The following is a 23,650-nucleotide window of genomic DNA, read 5'->3' as shown; positions in this document are numbered from 1 at the left end:
CAAGATATTCTCTTTTGCTAAATTTGCAACTCCAGTAAAAATGTAATGTTAGCATTTGCAATAGTCCACAGCTGTTACACATTCATAATGCTTCTATGTTGCTACAGTTTGTTCAGACATTTTTTCACCGCTTTTGCTAACGGGAAAATACAGCAACACAGAAACGTTAGCAAAATAAGCATATTGCAGGATATTACAGGACACATGCCTTACCCACAGGACCCCTTAGCTTCCCAGAGTGTCTGAGTGACCTTTACTGATTGCACCATTACCATTGCAACTGCACATCAAAATATCAGGTTGCAAGTAAACACACCAATAATAATCCAAACAGTAAAGTAATATATAAGAATGTGGGGTTATCCAATGTCCAGCATCATTGCAGGTCCCACACTTGCATTAGCATTTCATTCAAAGCACCACTTTACAAGTACAGCCCGCTAGCCGCTAGCCGCTAGCCACAGTCCCTAATTTTGTTAACATCAAATGAAGAAATACAGCAACCTATAAAGCGTCAACAAACTCACCCACACTGTTTTCCAGTGCTGTATTCCGGCTCTAGTCCAGGAAGATGACAATTCCAGTTTTAATCACACCCCCACAGCTCTGATGGGTCACGATATTTTTCCAACCCTGGAAAAAGACTTTAATAACATCAGATCAACTTTAATCACAAATAAAATCAGAGATGTAGGCAGCAATCCAGAGGTCTGGAACCAGGCTTTCATGCTGCACTTGACTTTCATCATAATGTAATGCAACACAACTTACCAATAAAAACAGTAAATGAATGCTATTGCTGCTTGGAAATTGCAGAAGATAGCTGGAAACAAAACATATTTTTATCAGATTAGAAGACCTTTATCTACTCACAATTTGATAACAAAACAAGCTTGATTACAGTTGCAGGCACAGCAAAGTTTGCCCTGAGACCAATGTGTGTGCCCATACACTCTTCCACGCAAAGACACTTAAACACGCACAAGCGCCCAAGCTGACAGACATTTAAGTGGTTAAATAATTCATGATGAGCTACAACTTGTGTTGTTCTTGCACCTGCTCCACGCTGTTTGTCCACAGGCTGCATCATTATTATGGTAACTGATCTACTTCATCAGTGTAGGTAGTAACACGCTGTATGGCCAGCGTGTCACACCCTGCGAGCACAAGTGCGATCACATTACCACAACACAAACAGAAGGTAGTGATGCATGATGTCTCTGTGCGGTAGTGCATATAGACCATGCTTTATTGTCTGTTTTCCCCTGAGGCTCAGAGATATGCTTTCATATTCTGCGTTCACTGTGTAAGTTACTGAGCAGTGAAGCAGACAGGAGGTTATATGACTTGATATTCCAAGAGGAGGTCAGTGACTCCCACAGGATACATTAAGGTATATTAGTGGGTTTGTGGAATTAGAATTCAAATTAGTAATGGTTCTTGAAAGCAAATGTTCTGATGCTTCATTATTGTTGCCACCCACTATGTTTCATTGCAGATACTGAGCCATCTTAACTCCACGGGTATCAAAAGGTTCATTTTGGCGTTGTAAGACAAAAGATATTCAACCTGTGCCGACCTGTATTAGTACAGACTAGACTCTTTTGAAAAGTAAAAATCACAGTAATAATTTGCACAGTCAAAGGATCTGGTTTTAGATTTATCTCATCAAAAATGTATTTTTTTTTTTTTTTTTTATTGAACATCAAATTCTGAAACTGAATCACAAGGTCAAGAATCAAAATTTTCAAAATGGTCATTTAAAAGATTAGTGCAGCGGCCATTCAAATGCTCGCGATTCTCTTGATATCATCACCTAGCTTCTTATCTGATCCACTTTATGCTCAACACTGACCACGTTGGGATATTAAAATGTTAACAGTGAATTTAGAATAAGCAGACGCCTCATAAGGTATAACCACCAGTGTTGAGAAAAAACTTTTACCCTCTTTCTGTATTACTCTACATAGTCTAGCTCAGCCTCGGGCAGTACACTAACTTTTTTTTATTAAAAACATATTGATCGTTTATTCAGTTAGTCATTTAACGTCACCAGAAGTGCATCACTTATTCTGAAGATTGTTTTCATAATGTAACAATTAATTTACCTAAAAACATAAATATCAAAGTTGTGCCATTAATACTTCAGTACTTTGTTCAACCATCTAATAATCATCATTTTCAAGCCAGTGCTGTGTTACGATATTTAGAGTAGAAACTATTTATCAGGTGCCGGATCAGAAAGACACTGGACCTTAAATTCAATATAAAAGCCGTAGCATATAAATAAATCAGCCATAACATTATAACCACCTGCCTGATACTGTGTATGTGTCAGACCATGCATTTCTCATTGTGTCAGACCGGACGTCTGGTTGTGTCCTGTGATGTTTGGCGCCAGGACATTAGTATTGGATCCTTTGGGTCCTTTGGGTTGTGGGGCCTTCATTATCACATTAACAGTTCATTAGAAAGGATCGGGGCTGCACAGTGACTTGGTGGTTAGCACTTTCACCTTGCGGTTAGAAGATCCCCGATTTGCAACCCAGCCTTCCCGGGATCTTTCTGCATGGAGTTTGCATGTTCCCTCTATGCATGCATGAGTTTTCTGCGGCCACTCCGGCTTCCTCCCACAGTCCGAAAACATGCTGAGGTTAACTGGTAACTCTTAATTGCCTGTAGGTGTGAAAGTGAGTGTGATTGTTTGTTTCTGTGATGGGCTGGTGACCTGTCCAGGGTGTCTGCCTGCCTTCAACCCAAGTCAGTTGGGAAAGACCCCAGCCCCCATGACTCTAATGAGTATTAAGCGGTATGGATGGATGCATGCATGGATGCATGGATGCATGGATGGAATGTGATCCAATGGATCTGCTGTTTAATGTTTATCTTCTTGTTTCTTGGGAACTCATTATCCAAATGATTTCAAATTTTATATTACGTTCCCTCAATTCGTCAGGATTACACCGGCCAAGTTTGAAAAGCTTTGATGAACAGTTGTTGGGAAAAGCAAAGAACACACACATTTCTTAGTTTATAGAGATGACAGTAACTGAAGTGGCTGGCTCCTCCTGGAGTTTTATGCCCCCTACCTGTAAAGGGTCAGTCGTCCTTGGCTTTTTGCCTGGACCTGAGGGCCGCTTTGAAACCAATTTGAACCCTTTGTGTGAAATTCCGCCTCCCTGATTCTGTTAAATCAGACCAGTCAGTCCAGTGGGGAAACCAACATGGAACACCAGAGGGTCATGCAACAAGAAAGTTGAAATTGGATTAACTTTTGACACAATGCGACACAGCATTGTCCAGTGAAAGACTGCGGCAGCAAATCAAACACAACGCATACTGCTGGCAGAATACTAATGAGAATGGAGCATTTCTTCTGTTTACCTTGTGATTATTTCACTCCTCAATGCAACCTCCCAGAGTTTCTGAATAATGAACTGCTGCAAACTATTTTTGCACCCGATAAGCTTTCAAATTCATTAATCCATAACTCCTAAATTAACCTATTGTCTTGTGCAGTGTTTCGTGGAGATTCTGTGTTCCCACTTCCAACTCTAAAGAAGAAGAGTTTCAAACAGTCTGGACCCTGAACATTTTTTGGTTAAGACAGGCAACGAACAGTGAAATAGAGCAGGCAGAATGAAATAAAGGAAGTGCCTAATCATGCTGGTACAGAGAGCTCATGAAAGGACAGCTAAATGGGAGAGACTGAATACTTTTAACTGCAGCCTCAGTTTGTGTGAAAAAGGTGGAAATCCCATTTTGAGTATGATTCTATTTAAAATAGAAGACATTGCATTGGTTTACATGGGTGACATTGTAACACAGTGTAACACAGAATTCATAAATATAGATTAGATCGCAGTGCTGAATATCAAGCTCAGCTGCTGCAGAAGATCTTGGATCAGATGGATACAAAATCAACTGCAATCGTTGCATCAGAATGAAACATTACATGAGTCACTTTTGTCAGTATGACCCAGAAGAAACAACCCATTTTGTCAAGATGAATTTTATTATTCACTACTGGTATTTACTTAACAAAGTGTTTGTGTGATCATGAAACATTATATTTGATGGAGCTGAGATCAGTATGACATGGATGAAGATGAGTGATGGTGACAGATCCACTGATCGTGATTCGTCTGTGATTCTTATGAAACAAGATTAAAAGCCGGACTGTCAGTGGTGTTAAAACGGCGTAGTTCTGCAGACAGCAGCTGTGACACAAAGATAGAGAAATCAGAAAGCATAATTTGTGTTTTAAACTCTGACACAAACCGTTTTCTTTGGAACTGAATATGCAGCTTAAAAGAGAACTCAAAAACCGTCACTGTTCTTTGCACTATGAAAAGTTGATAATGCCATAAATCATAAGAAAGGACAAAATGAAACTTCTTTGATTACTTACTCACTTGACATATTTACCTATTTAATATTTTACTTTGTTTCCATACTTTTCATCTCTCTGCTCTGTGTGAACACAGCCTGCAGTTCAGCTCAATCTAATGTGAGTCACTAGTAGTTCTTTGTGTGGAGAAATGCAGATTCTTTTATTTTTTTAATGGAATCTGGTTCGAGCAAGATGTTTAGTTTTGGTGAATTTTATAATAAACAATAAAGTGAATTTAATCACAATTTGAAGTTTAGATTTGGTCACTCATTGATGAGTAATTCATGGACATTTCTTTGTTTTTTGTGATATTTCAAAAATAAGATGCATTTAAAGCTAGCAGATAGGCTTTAGGGGTACAGAGATTTAATGTTATTTTATGCTGCTTTGCTATAAAATTGCCTTTGAGTTTTATCATCCTCTGAAGTAAGATAACACTGTTTAAAATTCGCATGGACACTCTGTGCTCAAATGAGTCTTCCTGTCTTCTTCCTCTCCTTATTTCAGCACCAAATCAAATTATTTCCTCACTGAGTCTTTTATTTCCTTCTCGAATTTCTGTTTGTCTTTGCTGTAGCGTTCTTGTTCTGTTATACCCACAGGGAAAAGACTTGTGGTTTGGGAATGGGATTTTTCTGACTCAAAAAAATTCTACAGTCCTCTATATTATACACAAAGCTTACATCATAGTCTGAATGTGCTCTGTTATGTCTTATATTTCGGATTTTTGATCTGTATTCTGACAGAAACATGCTAAATATAGAGTCATTTCATTGACAGCCAGTTTTATCTTTATTGAATCAGTGGCTTTATTGAATGTTTTGTGAAATGGCATGAATCACATAAAATTGAAGTATTAACACATGTAAGCACATCCATACGAACAAGATTTCTACAGAATTATATCAGCTGGATTTAATATGAGCTGAAACTATTTAAGCAACAGAGTAAGAAAGAGCAATGCAAAACAGCAGGGTGATAAAAAGAAACTGAAAGTGGACATGGCATGCAGTTTCAGGAAGAACAGAGGGCAAAGGAGAAAAGATGAGTCTTTAATCGTAAGTTGAAAATGCCAATAGTGGGACAGGATATAATGTGGAGACTCTTCCAGAGCCTGGGCGCAGTACCCGAATAGCCCTATTGCTTTCGGTTTCGAGGCGTGAAATTATCTGTACTGTGATAAAGAATTTTATCCTCCTCCACCGAGTCTAAGTGCATCTTTAAAACCTTCCCTGGTTATACCGGAGTGCACCGCTTGACATCTACAATGACCCAGATGTAATATACAGAAAAAAAACCCAGATTATTGCCTCTTTGTCTCTCGTTACTTCTTTCTGCTGGGAAATTTAAATCTGCACCGCATCTACCTATGATTCTTTATATTGTACTGATGTGAAGCCGGAGCAGCAATAAGAGCAACTGGCTCAATATATGATTGTGAGACTTTTTGTAGCATATCAGAGTTGACATTTTTGCTGTTTTCAGGTCTAAAATCAACATGGCTGCCTATAACCAAACACCTCATAGCATTTTTACAGACAAATTCTTCTAAATATTATATATACAATTGAGTAAAATTGAAACTCAAAGTTATTTATAAATATATTGTAGTAAACCTGTTGACATGTCATAAATCAGACTTGGCTCACACACTATATTAAATAACTCAGAAAGCCTTGGAGTCTTTCCAGTCTTTTCTTCAGGAGGAAATGACATCATGTGGAGCAGGTCATGTGATCTGGAATTAACACATTTCCTTGAGTGTTTTTGTAATGGGCACTAAGATACAATTTGCTATTTTCCGTATAAAATTTGATATTTTGTCAAAAAATAAGTATCTGTCATGATTATCTCAACTTTATAAAAAGAACACAATCAAAACAATTTTTGAATGAGCTCATTTTTTTCTTGTTTGCCAATTAGAAGGTGGTTGTTATTAATTTTGGATGGTTATTTAGTTGACATTTTACTGATATCCATTCATTTTTTATTAATAAGTGAGGGTTTCCATAATAAATAATTATGGAATTTGTAAAGACATGATCATCATGAACATAAAAAACTGTTTTCATTTTACTTTCAATAAAAATGTATGCAAGATCTATCCCATGGACTTCAGAAATGATATATTGACCCAACTGAACAACTCGACCACACTCGGCTGCTGCTGAAACAGACAGCAGTTTGTGGTCCAAAAAAATTCTATTATGCTCATGTTTGTCAAAAGGAGGAACACTGGTGTATTGATTGCACCCACGTGAATCAATAGATATCCATCTCTGAACACAAAGTGAGAGCGTGTTCACCAATAGGACCAGACTTCTCCTCATAAAGCCCACATCACACACACGCCTACCTGCTGTAACATTCCCATTTCACGCCGGCCTCCAGCTGAGTTACCTGCAGCTGAAGTGGATTAGTGCAACCCTGAGAACAACCCCGCATGACTCGGAGAAATACATTTTACATTTCAAAGTTGCGCTCACCTCCTCCTCGGGTTCACCCGAGCCAGATATTTCGTCATAGTCACACCTTGATTTGCTGAAGAAACCCGAGGATCTCAAAGGAAAATAATACAAATTGAAAGGGAAGGGAGCTCTGAATTATGGAGCAGATGAAAGTAAATTGTTTGCAGAACTTCAATCAATAATGAATGCCACCTTTTGAAGTGCTAAAAAGTAAGCCAGAACATGATAGGCCTCGATCAGTTCAATTATTCAGCGCTTCTACATGCGTTACAATGCCTGAAAGGAAATGACGGGCCATTTGTTTTTCTAAGTAGCGCTTGGACATATTGATCAGCCCTGTCTGGTGAAGGAAATATTGGAATATTCTGCAGTTGGGTTAGTATTTTTTTACTCATATTACTCGGAGGTGCCAAACTTTCTCTTATTCTTCAAAGAGAAAAGTTTTCTGTACAACCCCATTAACATCCCCAGTCTTTTCCTCAGTCATGTCAGCCCTGTAAAGTTGGGCCTGGAGTTATGCATTGGGGAGTCTGGCAGACGTACACCTTCACAGAGCAAAGCATCTGCCAGCGCCTGAGGGGGGGAAGCACATACTTTCTTTTTTTGACAACTCTGGGATTCAAAGTGAAGCTCTGGAAGTCTAAATTTGCGTCATTATTAAGTTGTGTTGACAAATGTAGCCTCGGTTTGCACGGAAGGTAAATTCATCAGCGGTGGCTCAGGAAGAAAAACAGGAGATAAGGATAGAAATATTAACAACAGCAGATCTTTCTGTCGTTATTTACCCACTGATAAGAAGCCTTTGTTGCTTTGTGAGCTTTGTAAATTGAATGAGCCAGTATTTTTCACATCGCAGGTGTTCTTTCACTCTCATCTGCCTGTCATTTTCTACAGTCCTCACATTGTTAGCGGCAACACCTGCAGATTGTCTCCGTATGTGTGTGTGTGTGTGTGTGTGTGTGCCAGGTAGTTAAGCTGTTGCATGCGTCGCCCTTGTTTTATGATTTTATCTCCCCCAGTGGACTCGTATCCAGTGTGATGTTTGAGCCTCTGCTCCTCCTCACCGTTCCTTTGATGCTCCATCTGAATATGAATCACCTTTTATGTCTCAGTGAAACACAAAACGCGGGTTTATTTCCAGTCCACATGCCATCCGTGGTATGTGTCTGCGAGCGTGTAAACACAGCTGATGATCATTGTAGTAGAAGTGGTGACGGACGTGGCTCAGTGTGTGGACCGCGTCGTATGTTCTTCATGCAAACAACACACAGTTTTGAGGGAAACTCATTAAATTATTCACCAGCTCTAATTGGACACCTGAATGGGGACTGTACTGGGTTTCTTCCCAACGTTAAGGTCCATGAAGGATCCTGGAGCAGCACAGAAATGTATCTAACAAGCTAATATATGCAACAGTAGCTGTCAATGAGTCCCATTCTGCTGCGTGTCCTCAGCTGTGCCTTAAGGGAAATTCAAAAAGAAGAACTCAATTGAATAATAATGTTTAAAATACATTCCTTCTAGAGCATAACATTAAATTCTCTTTGCCACTTTTGTCGATCTGTTTCTGAAAGCTTATTTTTAAGGATGTTTTGTGCATGTTAATGGGATAAGAGTCAAGAAAAAAATTGAATCAATCTGTCTTGAATTGACTCAAATGAGGCCCCACATTATGAGGTGGCCTGCTAGATTTATGGGCCTTTAAGCTAAATTGTACTCATTCTAAATAAAACTGAAGGATACTGGAATAGTAACGTATAAATTATATAAAGTTCAAACAGGAACACAGCATAAGATTATAGAAATAATGCTTTAATTCAACCATGAGATTTTACACAAAGAAAAAAGAAACTAACCGACAAATATGCTCATCCTTTAATTTCAGTGTTAGTGCTAAGAGTAGGTCATTTAGTCCTCTAATCTTCCGTGCTTTATTTAAATGCAAATTTAGAGCAAATAAGACTAAATGTGTTTAAGATACTGAAGATTGATCTAAACTCGTCTCAGAGCCTCTGTTGCCTTCAGCTCCACTTTTAAATTAAATCAAAGTTAGATAACTGTGTTTTTTTTCTTGCAACCTCCAAGTACCAACCAACTTTGTAAAAGAAAAGCTAAGAAGAACCTTTTCATTCAGTGTGCTCGCTAAATAAATGGTGCGTGAGTTTTCATTCATTCGTTGTGTCCTTGGGGATGCTGATAAAAGTGGAAGAGAAGTTGCAGCATAGTGCTTAAATGTGCTGACATTTTTGGATAATTCTCTGTCTGAAACACAGTAGATGCTGTTTGGAATGTGTTTTTTGTGTATTTTCTGTTGCTCAATAGGTGGCCTTTTCCAATAAAGATAATTTGAAACTAACATTTTATGGCTTTCATTAAAACAATAGGAGAGTGCAGTATGAAGGTAACCATACTGAACCAACAAACTGAAAGCTGCAGAGTGTTGATATCACTGAGATCAGAAGTCATGGCAACTTTCAAATTAAAGGGAATCACTCCATTCAGATGTCAAAGGTAAAGTCTGTGATTTTGTCAAATTCAGGAATTTGTCAGGATCTGCTAGACGATGACAGAATAGCTCACATTTATAGAAAAAGACTAGTGTTATTACAAAAAAAGCGGCTCCACACAACACTATTCCAATGTGACCTGCAAATTTGAACTTATTTAGAACTTTATATAACTTATATAAAGGGATTTAGAGGGACAGTACATCTGGCATAACGAACAATCTAAACATGCAAACAAAAGCTAATTATCAAACCACGTCTTCCCAGAATCACAGACTCCACTTTAAATATGCAAAAATATTCCTAATAGAGCTTCAAAATGGATAGTTTCTATGCTTCTGTGCTTGCTTTAGTGCACAGCAAACACAGAAATTTGCATTTTAAAGTGGAATTAAAATCAAAATTCCTGCGTAAATGTTCAAGCACTTTTGCCAGCCCCAATCAAGGATGTCCCAGTTGGTGTTTTCCAAAAGCCACGAATGTCAAAAACACTTATTATGACGAAATTTAACATTGAATGTGTAGTGATGTGTCATTTGCTCGGCAGTTTAAACAACAAAAAAGCATTTTTGTGTTACTGTTGAGTACTGACCCTCAATAAAACACATCCAGACTAACCGGCAGAAGCTCAGCAAGTTCATAAAACTCCAAGATAATGAAAGACAGCACAATTTACAATAGCATGGGCAAAAAAATACACGACCAGTCTGTCGGTAAATGAGTTTTAGCCTTTCATGATTTATCACATCCTGCGTGTGCATTAAGTTTTAAAATTTGCTGCAGCCACAGCCTTAACCAGGAGAAAACATGACTTGAATGCACTGAAGAGCTATTTCTACATCCGTTGTACATCAGAAAACAAAGATAGCTTCTAAACACGGTTCAGACTGTGTGAAGTGCAACATACTGTTAGCTGGCGACAAAATGTCATTTTCTCTGTGTCTGTCACAGCACATATCCGTTGTCACCATCCACCGAGCAGACTGTTCATTACTGTATCACTAACGCGCCTCAAACTGTGAGAGATGAGACTCTGTGATGTAGGACACACGCCTTTGGTGAATAAAAAATGCCAATATTCATTAGTGTATCTGAAATGGTGAAAAGAGCGACACTGTGACGGTGACTGAACCAGACTTTACGCAGAGATAAACAGATGGGCAGGATTAAAGGGCAAAAGCACAATGATGTCACGGATTGATTGTATTGATTTGTGTTTACAACGTGTGGCTCTCTGTTTTAATGCAGACTGGTCGGGACTTTCTGTATGGTGCTTCAGAAGGTGGCTGAGGAGGGACACTTGGAGCTGACCGACACACTCATCGATGACAACAACACATCGATAAAGGTAAACTCTCTCTCACACTGTGGTGTCAACAGTCTGCAGGACACACAAAGAGAAACGTTTTACGTTTTTGGAGAGCCTTTGTAGCATCACTAGTTAGGAATATTTAATGCCAAGTCTTACGTATGTTTAATTTACAGATAAATAGTGGGTTGCTGGCTAGCAGTTTCACCTTGCATCAAGAAGATCCCCGGTTTGCGTCCTGGCATTCCTGGGATCTTTCTGCATGGAGTTTGCATGTTCTTCCTGTGCATGCGTGGTTTTTCTCCAAGTACTCCGACTTCCTCCCACAGTCCAAAAACATGCTCAGGTTAATTGGTGATTCTAAATTGTCTGTAGGTGTGAATGTAGCCCTGCGATAGACTGGCGGCTTGTCCAGGGTGTCCCTTGCCTTTGCCCTGGGATAGACTCCATCAGCTGTGCAGTTAAAACAACTGATTTCATGCAAAAGATGAAAAAAATTGTGACAATTGTATAGATAAAATAGAGCTAAAACGGGAGTAAACATGGGATGGCTACAAATGAAAGCTTTGTTCTACATATCTGCTGAATGTTGTAAATTTGTTTGCTAGCATTTTCACCAAACATTAAATAAATGAAAAAATGTTGGAAAAAAAACATATATTGTATCAGCTGGAGTGTCAAAGAATACTGTAAAATGGCAGAAGATAACCACCCAATGAGATGACTTTTAATCATAATTTACATTAGAATGTAATTTTACAGTCTATGTTTGTAATTTTATTGACATATTGAAGTATTAAAAAAAATATGAAATCACGGGAAAAACTGCTAAAGATTCTATTTACTGAGTAACAACTTCTAAAAATGGCAAAAGTTTGTCACTGCGCTTACATCTATGACAAACACGGTAGTCAAAATCTGCCTTGGGTAGCGTCTTTAATGTAATATAGCTTAAAATCTATATTGTCAGTTCAAGCAGAGTCCCTAATGAGATACTAGATAAGGATGAGTTGAAGGGAAATGATACGTAAAACATCTAGAATAAATTATCAAGAGCTGCACGGCCGCACAAACACGGCATCGTAGAGCTTCAGTGAAGAAACTGGTACAACATAATGAAGAGGATTTTTCCTTTCTTCAGTCTACTTAAAGGGGAAACCACAAGGAAAAGTAGGAGACTCCAAGAACGCTTCACAGAAACCTAAATCAAACTGTTCAGTGTTCTAAATGATGTGGCTTGCATTACAGCGGTAGAACTGAAATGAATCGTATTAATGCATTCACAAGCAAACAGGGGGGCATTAAATGGAGAAATCAATCTTGCATTTCACCTGCAGCGGTGGCAGTAGGAGATACAGCAGCCATTATTAGGCCTATAAAGCCACCAGCACTGACGCCGCTCACATCAACAAGAAGCTGATGGAAATACAACAGTCTCTTAGCAACATCAGCACATCAGGACGATTCCCATTCACATTAATCCAGGTATCGTCTATTGATTTGAAATTGTTTTCAGAACAGGCCGACAGAGAGCAGAGTGCGAGGATGATTTGGTGGTGAACATATCATCAGTGTGAATATGTACTGTATGTGGAAATGAGGGCAGCGTATTTGGATGGATGAGGGAGAATGTGACTGTATGAGGTTTTAGACCACCCCCGGGTGTAGAGATTGTGATAGCCAGGAGTGCTGATGTGATGTTTTCGAGATGATGACACACAACATGGGAGCCCTTAAAGGATTCCACATATATGCACTGACACATGCGACTTGAAAATGCACACACGCACACGCAGTTAGTTTCATTACTGTACACCCCTGTAGCAAAAAATAAGTAAAACTAAACCCAACATAACCTCAGAGCAACACTTTTACTTACAACCCTGCTCTGGTGTGGTTGCCATAGTAACAAATCCAAGTCCTCGCGGACCACAGCGACTGCCTTGCGAGGATGTAAGGATGAGAAAGCGACTCAAAGAGAAATGGAGGAGAAAGGAAACAGCCTCATGTATTGTTTTTTCTCATCCGTCTCTGTCAGGAGAATAAATTGGCTGCTCGGTAATAAAGATCAGGTCATTGTCAGGAGGATAATATTTGTCCAAACATGACGGCCCAGAAGATTTAGAAGACAAACTGCAGTGTCACCAGTGTTTTTGGCTCGTATTAAGCAAACACTTTGAGTGTCAATCTGAATTCCCCGAGCAAATACCAAGGAGAAGGAACAATATGTAATCCTGCCAAGTTTGTTGCTATTTAATTCTTGGAACCCTTGGCATTTTCTGTATGTTTTTGTCCATGCTACATTTTTACTGACACACACACAAGTAAAAGTTTAATTTCTTTTGATTATTTGTCTTACAAAAACGGAAAAAAACACAGTTCGAATATATGACAGATGGCATTTTTCAAGTGGCCACAGGTGTTACAAGTCTTGGAAATACAAACAAAAAACTGTCACTCCCCATTCAAAGAATATCTAACAATGTACATTTCTACAACTTCTACAAACTTCTCATTCATCACTCAACTCTGCACATCAACCTCTAGAAAATTGTTTGCTGAAAGTATCTTCCAACAACTTGAAGACAACTTGTTCAATAGCAGAGAGACAACATTATCACTGCAGGGTTGACAGAAATACTGCTAACATTTATAGTTTACTAAAAACCTTTATGGACCTCATAAACAACAGCAGCAGCTCGAAGAGGAAACCAGCATTAATGCACCTCTGATTTAAAATGGGACCAGTTCAAATACCTGCAACTTTATTATCATCATCAAACCTGTGAAACTATCAGCGTCAAACATCCACACTGAAGGTTGCTGCTGCTTAATGTAGCTGTCAGACAGAGATCACTGCTTCTATCATCTGATGAAGAATTAATTCATATGCTGGCTGTAGTTAAGTATCATCATCTAGAGCTGACAAAATATGACTACGACTCAATTAAACAGATCAGCAAACAAGCTAGATTGGTTTTACAGCAGCTGTCATGATATAAAACTGGTCATTTTCACTGACAAGTTCAAACTGGTTTCTCACTTTAGCCGCTTAACAACTGCTCTGCTGCACAAATGAAAACAGAAGAAATGTTTATAACATCAAACAAATATAACGATACTAGCTAATATATCTAGTAAAATGAGTACTCACGTCGTGGCCGTCTTCCATCATGAGGGTAAATGCTGCAACTTTGCATCAACTCGGCAGGAAACGCAAACACCAGAGTCCTAGAAGAAGCAGCGCTCTCAGCACAGCCTCCGGGTCTGCAGACTTACTCTTCTCCTTTTATTACAAATCGGTTTAGCTGCATTTGAGGTGTTGCACTACATGTGCAATGAATCTGGCAATTTAAACAGAAGGCAAGACATAAAAAATTTAAAATGTTTACAGAAACGTGAATACACCTGTACAGTTTAGACACTGTGTATAAACCCAAGGTAGGGGGAAACCAGTTCACAGACTTTTATTTAATAGCACCAAAATTCTGTGTATAAAACAGACAACATGAACTTTATTGTGGTATTTTTATCAGCAAATACTAGGAAAACAGTGACAACATAGCAAAATAAAGAGCCTGTAGCAGAGATCCTGATATAAAACAAAACGGTGATCTTTCTAGACTTAAGTTTTACAATTCAGATTTAAGTTTGGCAGTCTATCAAATAATTAATGAGAATTTTTTTCTGGGTGAAAGCAGTGAGCCCACTGACTGACAGATCAATACAGCCATCTACTGTATAGAGCTACACTGTCAGAATTTCATATTCTAGAAAACATTATAGCTTCTATAACGTGACAAGATTTTAAATATGAATTTTAAGAAGTCTACAATGTACAAAATTGGTCACATTTGTGAAGCCTGAGCTGCTTAAGTTTGATTAAAATACAGTGAAATATTGTTGATGGCTGAAGGAGGACTCGTTCTGGTGTTTCATCAAAGAGATAAATTATATTAATGTCAAGGGCAGTCATTTTACTTTGGTTGTGTTTTGACTTCTCATAAAGTCATTCCAGCTGATGATGATGATGATGATGATGATGATGATGATGATGGAGATGACGGATAAATGAAACATTAGAAGCTCCTGAGGGGAGAATAATGGGATTTGGACATTTTTTTTTGGCCCATTATTATCAAAAACATTTTTCATACCTTTCATCCAAAAGCTTTGAAGCTCATTTGAATTATTCAACTAGGCTCACTTTCATCAACTTTTCATTCATTTTCAGACCAGCGTCACCATAGAGATCAGATACCAGCCGATGGACGGCACAGTGGGGATGTGGAGCGACGGAGAGTTCCTGGATGTTCCTGATGACCGTGACGGGATGTTTGCGTTTGAAACAGACAGTTTGCTGTCAGGACAAAGCCATGGGTCGGGAACATCTCCAGGACGGTCTCTACAGGGATCCATACCCACCTTCAGAAAGTGAGTCTAACATACAAACTGTCTCTGAAATAACTTTATTACGTTAACATATGAAGAACTGGACTGTGAAATTCGTGTTATTTGATTTTGAATATTGATCTTTCAGCTCTACGGTTGTAAACAAGACGTGTTGTCTCATTTATGTAGTTTAGTTTTAAAGACGTCATTTTTAATTACAATACTACTGAGGCTCACAAAGGTGATGAATAACTTGAATGGATTCAGTTTCACAGATGCAGCATTCACACATTCATGAGGCCTCATGCTGTTCAGCTGCTGTAACATCTGTCATTATTGTGGATAGAACTACAGAGAATTAGCATTTATAATGGTATAGTAGTAAACGCTACTTGTATGGAACTTTTCGTAATGAAGTTACAAAGTGATTAACAGAAACCATAATGATTAAAAAGGCTAATAGCCTCAATAGAGATGACACGGAAATGTCATAAAAGCAGTCAGAGAGCATAAAAACAGAGATTACAGAACAAAGATCACGACAGAGAATGAAAACAGAAAGGAAATAGTAAAACACAACTGTGCAGTAAAGGCAAAAGCCAGGTTGCTTTTTAAAAAGCTAACACTTAAAAGCTACCAGCTGTGCACCATTTATTAAGCTGAGAACACCCAGGAACATAAAGGGTTAAAAGTTCCTTATTAGAATTTGGGTCGAAGCCTTTTCATGCTATTAAAGTGGTCTATGTAGTTTTATCATTTTAGAAAAATAGTTTTTCAGGTAGCGAATGTAAATTGGTACCATATAATGATATTCGTGAGTGCTAGTTAAGGTCCAGGCAACAACTTTCTGAACCAGTTAAAGACGCTGAATGGAGATCTGGCTGATGCCGCTATGAAGTGATCGCAGTGACTGATGCAAGAAAAATGAAAAGCCACAAAAGTACATCCTGGCCAAGTCCAGAGCAGCTTTGACATTTCTGTCATCATCTGTGATCAACTTTCAGCTGATAATCAGGTTAGATCATGCTAGCACATGGTGCAAATGTGGTTATGGTTAATGTTTGTGCAAAGTTTAGATGAAATAACCAATCCAGTGAAGAAGACCTATGAGCTATGCAGAAAACAGCAACAATCTTAAAGTTGTCTTAGACAAATTATTTGATGAAATTGTGCAAACTCTTCATAGTTTTAAAAGAAGCAGTGCAAAATCGGATAAACTCCATAGAACAACACGTGACATTGCAAGTTACGTCACTTGAAGTAACAAGCATAGGTGTGACTGGTGCAGGGAAAAGTGTAGTGGATCGTATATCACAGAAGTTAACCTTTAAGTTGGAAAGTTGTGCCGCATGCAGCTTGTTACGTCCCTCTCTGTTACCCATGTCTTCCATTTGGTTTTGTCTGCCCAATGAAGCATCGACATAAACCCCAGAAGACATTGAAACCATTTTCAATAAAGTTATTAGGCATTGTTCAGTCTCTTATCCAGCTCCTGTAACAGAACAAATAGCTGCTTTAAATGGAATCATGATCAAAGCTAGTTGGTATGGGAGGAAGAAGAAGAAGCCTTTATTGTTACAAAAGCATCTTTTTGCATAACTTTGTTGGTGTCAGAGCACAGGGTCGTCCTATGTAAGGGTTAAGAGCCTTGTTTAAGGGCCCAACAGTGGCAGCCTGAGAGTGCTGGAGCTTTAACTCCTGACCCTCTGATCAGTAACCATGAATCTCAACCAATAAACCAAAACTGCCCTCAACTAAAAATGTGCAATTCTTGGAGAAATTGCGAGTAGGATTGCAAAAAGCTGCTGCAGCTTGCTTGCAGTGACCACAATATTGAGTGTTTGCAGTAGCAGCTGCAAAGCTTTGGATAGAATCTTGTTTTTTTGAGCAAATGTTCCTCCACTGTTGACATTTTTTAAAAAAAGTCGTACATGATTTTGATGGTTTCGTTGCTCTTAATGTTCATAATATTTGAGTCTTCTATTTATTTTGTTTTAGAAATTGATCTTTCAAGTTGCCATTATGTTTTGCCTTGTTTTAGTGTTTCATATTCTAAATCTTGATCCTGTCTTGTTTTTGTTGCTGCCTCACTGACAACACTTGGGTTGGTTGAAATGGGAGTTTCAGACCAAGCTGTTGGGGGGATGAGTTGGTAGTTAAACGTTTTTCATGCTCGCCGTTTTATCAAAAATCTGAACTTAAAAAGGAAAAAAATCTGAGTTGGCAAAGTATAGTTGGTCTATTTATACAGTGTAGAATGTGCACTGTATCACAAGTGATCCAAAGCTGAATGGGGTCACATAGATTCAGCAAGAAAAACCGTAAGAGCTTCTGCCCTGAAGGCTGCTTTTTGCTTCAATGCGTGTCCTTCCTCTGTGGTTTCATTGTTGTGTTTTTGCTGAATAGTATATGAAATAATCTGTGGGTGGTATTGATTTCCACTGAGACTATCTGCAAAGCCAGAGCCCTAAACCCATCATTATGCTGCGAGTTAAACGGGGGACTGAAAAACTGTATATTTATGTGCAGCTCAATGCCATTGTGCTCATGTTTTTGTTGTTGTTTGTTGGTACTGAATGCCTAATTTAGGCTTATGTTACAGCATGAAATTTAACACACACAAAAAAGACAGCAAGATTAGCAGCCTGGAGAAGCGAGAAAAGTTGACTAATCTAAGTTAAAGAGCATCCCACGGGTGTTATATAACAGATACAGGGTTTGGATTTGGTCAACAGAGTAAAAAGAAAGAACTACTGTGGAGAAAATACTGGGGAAGTGGAAAGAAAGTTGCTATGAAGTTCATTTTCAACAATGTAATCAAGCCAAAGTTTAGTTCCAGCATGCTGTGTGTCAGATTATTGATTATCCTGTGCACAGATTTGACTTTCTGCACCCTTTAGGTCAACAAGAACTTTCTTTTCGTTGTTTAAACAAGGTGTTATTCAGACTTTGTAGAGTGCCAAGAGGAAAGAAGCAGGTCAAAAAGTTCAGGTCATTGTCAGGAAGATAATATTTGTCCAAACACAACTTCCCACTAGACACTAAAGACAAACTGTCTCCCATAATTCGGTTCTGCATTAGAAAAGCTGTTTCAGCGTCATCCTGAAGCAAATATACAACCAAAAACAAGAGATGATGCATTATTCTGTCAAAAATCTGTTGCCAAAATTAGAAACTTTGTCCATACACAGTTAAATGGACTGATATAGAAATGCCAAGGCTAGTTCTGAGGTCTTGTGTTGGCTGTTTTGTCATTTAAATAGGTTTGGCTGCGTTTGACTGGTTGTACCTGATTATTTGACGTATATTTGACTTTTACTCCGTCATCTTGTTACCGCGGCAGCAACAAGCTGTGCCGTGGGGCTTTTTGTCTCGGGGAAAATAAGCGAATAAGTTGCCGAGCAAATACCAATAGCGTCAGACCTTTCCAAGACACTCCCTCTAATCTGCTTCACTCTGCTGTCAGCCAAACTGATGGGGTTCTGGGGGGGGGATTTTAATAGACATGCCACTTCTCATCCAAACCTTTTCTCTCCTGAATTGCAGGCTGCCAAGTTTTCCTCTGGTTGAGATGTTTTCAATGTGAAACTTTGTGATTGTGTCTTGAATTCTTGGCAGCCAGTGTTAATTGTCCTGCTAATGAAGCGTAAACATGGAGGAGATGATCACCTGGAATGACTCTTTTATTCCTCCAGGGAGAAGGAGGAAGACGGGGGGAATGTCACAAGCACTTTAGCCTCAAGGTATATTTCCTTAAGCGTGGTTTTGAGTGTCTGCTTAACCTCTTTTGACGTGCAAATCTTTCACATCTGTGTCACGTCATTGATTATCCAAATGCATTTAACAATGTAGTGGAGAGTCTGTCATTCCCTAGTATTACAAGCTTTCGAAGACTATTTTATTTATTTCTATACCATTTCAAGAATAAGTTCAGAAAAACAAGAACAAGCTCTTGTCATGACCCATGGACCTCCAACTACCGCTGACTGTTTCTGTTACATCAGCCGCAGCTTAAAGGTCATGTGTGTTTCTCACAGAAGTATTTGCAGCCATTACAGTTTTCAGTGGAGATCGAACGCCATTATATCTTCACTGCAAAGCACTGTAGGTGGCTTATTAAGGTGTACCGGTTTCTCTCCATCCCTGTAACTGAGTGAAATTGCCCCCAAAGTTGCCCATCCCACATCTACCAACCCCACCTCCTCCACAGTGTCTCCAGGCCTGCAGGATGATTTATGGCGGCGCACATAAAGCATTTTCTGCTATCTGTGACACCACAATCTCCCCTCTTCGCAGGGGTTTTGTTTTTTCTGATTAGCAAATCAGCTTCTGCGTGGGTTTTACTGCCAGTAAAGCAGATCTCCTGAAAGGTGCATGCACATGTAGGCAGACACGAAGAAGAAAGGATTCAAGGCTCCAGCTGTCATTTGATCTGCAGGCATCAAACACAGGAAATAAAGAAAGAATGAGATTAAATAGTGCTGCACACTTGAGTATGAGCCTACTTAATGCTAGTTCAAGATGGTAGAGCGTTTCTTTCCCGTTGAGGCGCTTAATAAATCACCCTGCACTGAAACAAATAGCTGTTTATTTACGCCATTTAGGAATGCAATGGTCCATTAGCATAACATCAGTCTGTGCGACGCTGCCGTTATAAATGATCATTTACTCAAAGTAGTGTTGATTTACAGTGTTTACTATGATTTAGTGCCAAGTATGTGATTTCTTTCTTCATCAGGGGAAATTGCAGTGTCTTCAAAGGCAGCTCTGGCGTCATGCGGTGCTTTGGTGCAGGTGCTGTGAGGCCTTTTATCTCATGGCTCTTTATCTCAGTGGGTCTGATCACAGCAGCACAGAGAGAGTATTCATAATAACAGATACGTCAGAAAACAGCATGTGCTGCCCTCATATAGAGTATAGATATGGGTCAATATATAATTGAGGAACTTTTGAAGTGGGATATATCTTGCATACATTTTTTATTTAAAAGTAAAAAGGCCTAATTTTTTTATGTTCATTATGATCATGTCTTTACAAATTACACAATTATTTATTATGGAATCAATCACTTATTAAGAAAAAATGACTGGATATCATTAAAATGTCAACTAAATAACCGTTCAAATTTAAAAACAACCACCTTCTAATTAGCTAAATATTAACAAAATGAGCTTATTCAAGAATTGTTTTGATTGTGTTATTTTTATAAAGTTGAGATAATCATGATAGGTTTTTTGTTCAAAATGTCAAATTTTATATGGAAAATAAGAAACTGTATGTGTGTCCAAGAAATCACTTTCAACTAAGTTTCCCATTACAAAGTGTGTTAATTCCAGATCACATGACCTGCTCCACATGATGTCATTTCCTCCTGAAGAAAAGACTGGTAACTACAATATCTTGATCAATAACTTTCAATTTCAATTCTACTCAGGTGTGTATATAATATTTAGAAGAATTTTTGTGTAAAAATGCCATGTGGTGTTTGGTTATAGGTGGCCATGTTGATTTTAGGCCTGAAAACAGCAAAAATGTCAGCTATGATCCAAAAAGTCCCGTAATTATATCTTGACCCATATAGTAATCTTAAATATAAATTTTGTTGACTTTTTATTTGTTTTACTCTGCTCACGTAGTTCTGTTTTTTACTGACTGATTAGACTTTTTAAGTTTTTTTGGGCAGGTAGAGTATATTACCTGATTGTCGTCTCCCTCATTCACACGTTAGTTTTACCGCAGCTGTAATGTTGCAACAACTTCCTGTATCTATGGTCTCATAGAGTTTTCATCATTTGCATCATGTACCTGACAGCTGCCAAGCCCCTCCCCTAGTTACTGTTGCTATGTCCCTCAAACTTTCTGTTCTTGTGTGCAAATAACAATAATAATGGAGGCACATTTATAGCTCCAAAATTTGGCCGAACATCAGAAGATATTTGTTTCTGGGAGTTAAACTTGGAAAAGTGGGACAGACAACATCAGATATCTGTTCTGAATAAAGAGAAAGCACTGATAACCCAGTTAGGTGTTGAATTATGGGTTAGCCATTACGTTGTTAGTCAAACGATTGTTTTCCAAGCCATTAATAGTGAGTGTTTTAGAGGAGCTCAGCCTTTACATGAGCACAGTTTAACCTGCAGGAGTTTCGGATGGTTTGTGGAATATGTTCTGCTGCCACAGAGGAAAGAAATTCATCTTTACTGCAGAAATAAACCAGAGCTGTAAAACAAAATCTGTAAAACTCCCAAGTATTACGGCTGTCAGGGATGATTAGCTTAAAGAAACACAGTTTGACAAATGTTAACTGCGACAGAATATACTTCTGACCGCATACAAGAGCTTAACAAGAAGAAGCATGAGGCTGGAACTGTCAGTGAAGATCCGCAAATGTGGGTTTCATGTATTATCATATTTTATGTTTCACTGAAAAAGGAAAAAAGGAGTCACTGATGAGGACTTTCCTCCCATTTAGTTTGTGGTTTCTCTGGGAATTTTACAGAATGAAAGTGAAATAGATGTTGGACAAGTTTTCTTCTAAACATCTCATATTTGAGCCATTACAGTGGATTTTTTTTTTGAAACCATGGATCATTGATTTCAGACTGAGGTTTTTCATTTCTAGCCGCTGGCTGCCAGATTTGTCATCTGAAATGAAACTGTAACAGTCAGATTTTATCAAGCTCAGCTCTACGCTCACATTAGTTCCACAAGTCAGCAGAAAATGCTGCCTTCAGGTTGCTTTTTGTATTTTTCACTCGCTTTACACACAAGAGCGGGCACTTGATGGATACAAACAGTACATTAGGCTAAAATTGTGCTAATACTGCAAAAAAAAAAAAAAAAAGAATTCGGAGAACCTGATGGGTACATATAGAAGCTTGTAAACACAAAAATGTTCTTCTGTTGCATTGCACTTTGAGTTAGTTCTGCAATAAGTTGTGATGTTCTGTTCCTTACCACAGTGACTGAGCCAAACAATTTTTACAGTGATGACCAGATGAGACCATTACTTACACTGGCGTGGCACAAATATTGATTAGTACACCACTGGTTTCCTTTCTTCTTCAGGACATTCCAAATGGTTGTGCTGGCTATGGCCAGTGTTTGTGCAATGGCTCTGATTGATTTTCCATCTTCTCTCAGCTTCACAATTGCTTGTTTCCCACTCATAGATAGCTCTCTGTTTTTCATATTGGTTTCACCTCTAACTATAGACACAGTCTTCACAGGCAAAACCCAAATCTTAAAGTGAACATAGACATTGAGATCTATTTATTGTCTGAATAATCAATGCAATAGGACACACCAGGGCAACAAAACACCCCTGTTCCCATCTTTTTGCTCACATGAAAAATTGGTCCAAACAAAAGGTGCCATCTTCTAAGTTGTGTATCAGATACAAATATTGTTGTTGTTTTTTTTGCCAAGAAATAAGATTCAATTTTAAACCATTAAACTTATATACAGCCACTATTGATGCCTAATATGCACCTGAAGCAGTGTTATGACACACACATTGGACTGCACACTTCCAGCACACTTATACAAGTTGTCAACTTTCAAGCGAACAGCAAACGTTTGTCAGCAAAAATCTTTAGATCAGTGAGTCAGAACATTGCTGACACTACAATTACAGATAAGAATTTATAGAGTCTCGCTCTGTTTAAGGATTACTGATGACTGCTCTGAAAATACAGATTATTGAAGTGTTTTTTTCTTTACAGTGAAATAATTATTTGTCAGTCCTTATTGGCAGATTTAAAATTATTTATAGAATATATGTTTATTTGTCTTCTGGTGTTTTTGTGCTTATTCCCTTCTGCTGAGGCAGATACACGGCTAAAGCAGTTTTCTTCAGATTTTTTTGACATTCCTTGTTTCTTCTCATGTGCTCGTGTTCCCTCGAGGGATTGCTTTGTGTTCATCTGCTCTGCTGCTGTGTTTTGCTGTGATTTGCAGTGGTTCTGTGTGATACTGCCGGTATGTAAATGCGACCCCTTTCAGTATAAATATCCCTTTGTGTTGTTTGGCGCTGCGAGCCTTGATGAGGGAGCACAGGATGATGACATGAGGACATGCCTCTTGGGGTAAAACCTCGTTTCTGCTTCACCTATGTGTTTGACCCAGATAGGTGTCATACAAGAACTATCACAATACGGAGGAGCTGATCTTCTCATTGGAAATTACTACTTTAAAGAATCTTCGGAATCCCTAAAATGTCGTCAGACACGTCGAGACAAAAGGAGCCTTTTGGTTCCAAAGCTCTTTGATACAGTCTGAGTCAGAGCTTGTTGTCCGGAGGTTTTCTTTCCAGCCCGGTTGATGCAATAATAGAGTAAAAAATGCAAGAGTTCTATTTGCAGTGAATATTAAAATTTAAACGGCAATGAGTGTTCATAGAAAAATCATTGTTGCGTAATGTACATTTTCATGCCTCTTCTTTTTCACTTTGTCCTCCATTTTGCCCGTTATTCTCATATTTTCTTGCTTCCTCAGTTTGATCCTTCCCCATATATATATATATATATATATACACACACACACACAGACACACACTGTTAAATATTCTAAAGTGTATTTA

General features: G+C 38.5%; 1 protein-coding gene across 9 annotated transcripts in view; it reads left to right on the top strand.

The window, feature by feature from the left end:
* The window catches only part of otofa (otoferlin a), a 114,414-nt gene that overhangs the window by 41,163 nt on the left and 49,601 nt on the right, over positions 1–23,650 (top strand). For all 9 annotated transcript variants that reach the window (XM_051960997.1, XM_051960991.1, XM_051960992.1 and 6 more), the window contains exons 4-5: positions 10,617–10,716; positions 14,912–15,111. In XM_051960997.1, the coding sequence (XP_051816957.1) occupies positions 10,617–10,716; positions 14,912–15,111 (300 nt within the window). The remainder of the gene's footprint in view (positions 1–10,616; positions 10,717–14,911; positions 15,112–23,650) is intronic.

This window comes from Acanthochromis polyacanthus, chromosome 16 (assembly GCF_021347895.1).
Source record: "Acanthochromis polyacanthus isolate Apoly-LR-REF ecotype Palm Island chromosome 16, KAUST_Apoly_ChrSc, whole genome shotgun sequence".
In the NCBI taxonomy this organism is placed as follows: Eukaryota; Metazoa; Chordata; class Actinopteri; family Pomacentridae; genus Acanthochromis; species Acanthochromis polyacanthus.
This window is presented reverse-complemented; position numbering and strand designations above follow the sequence as displayed.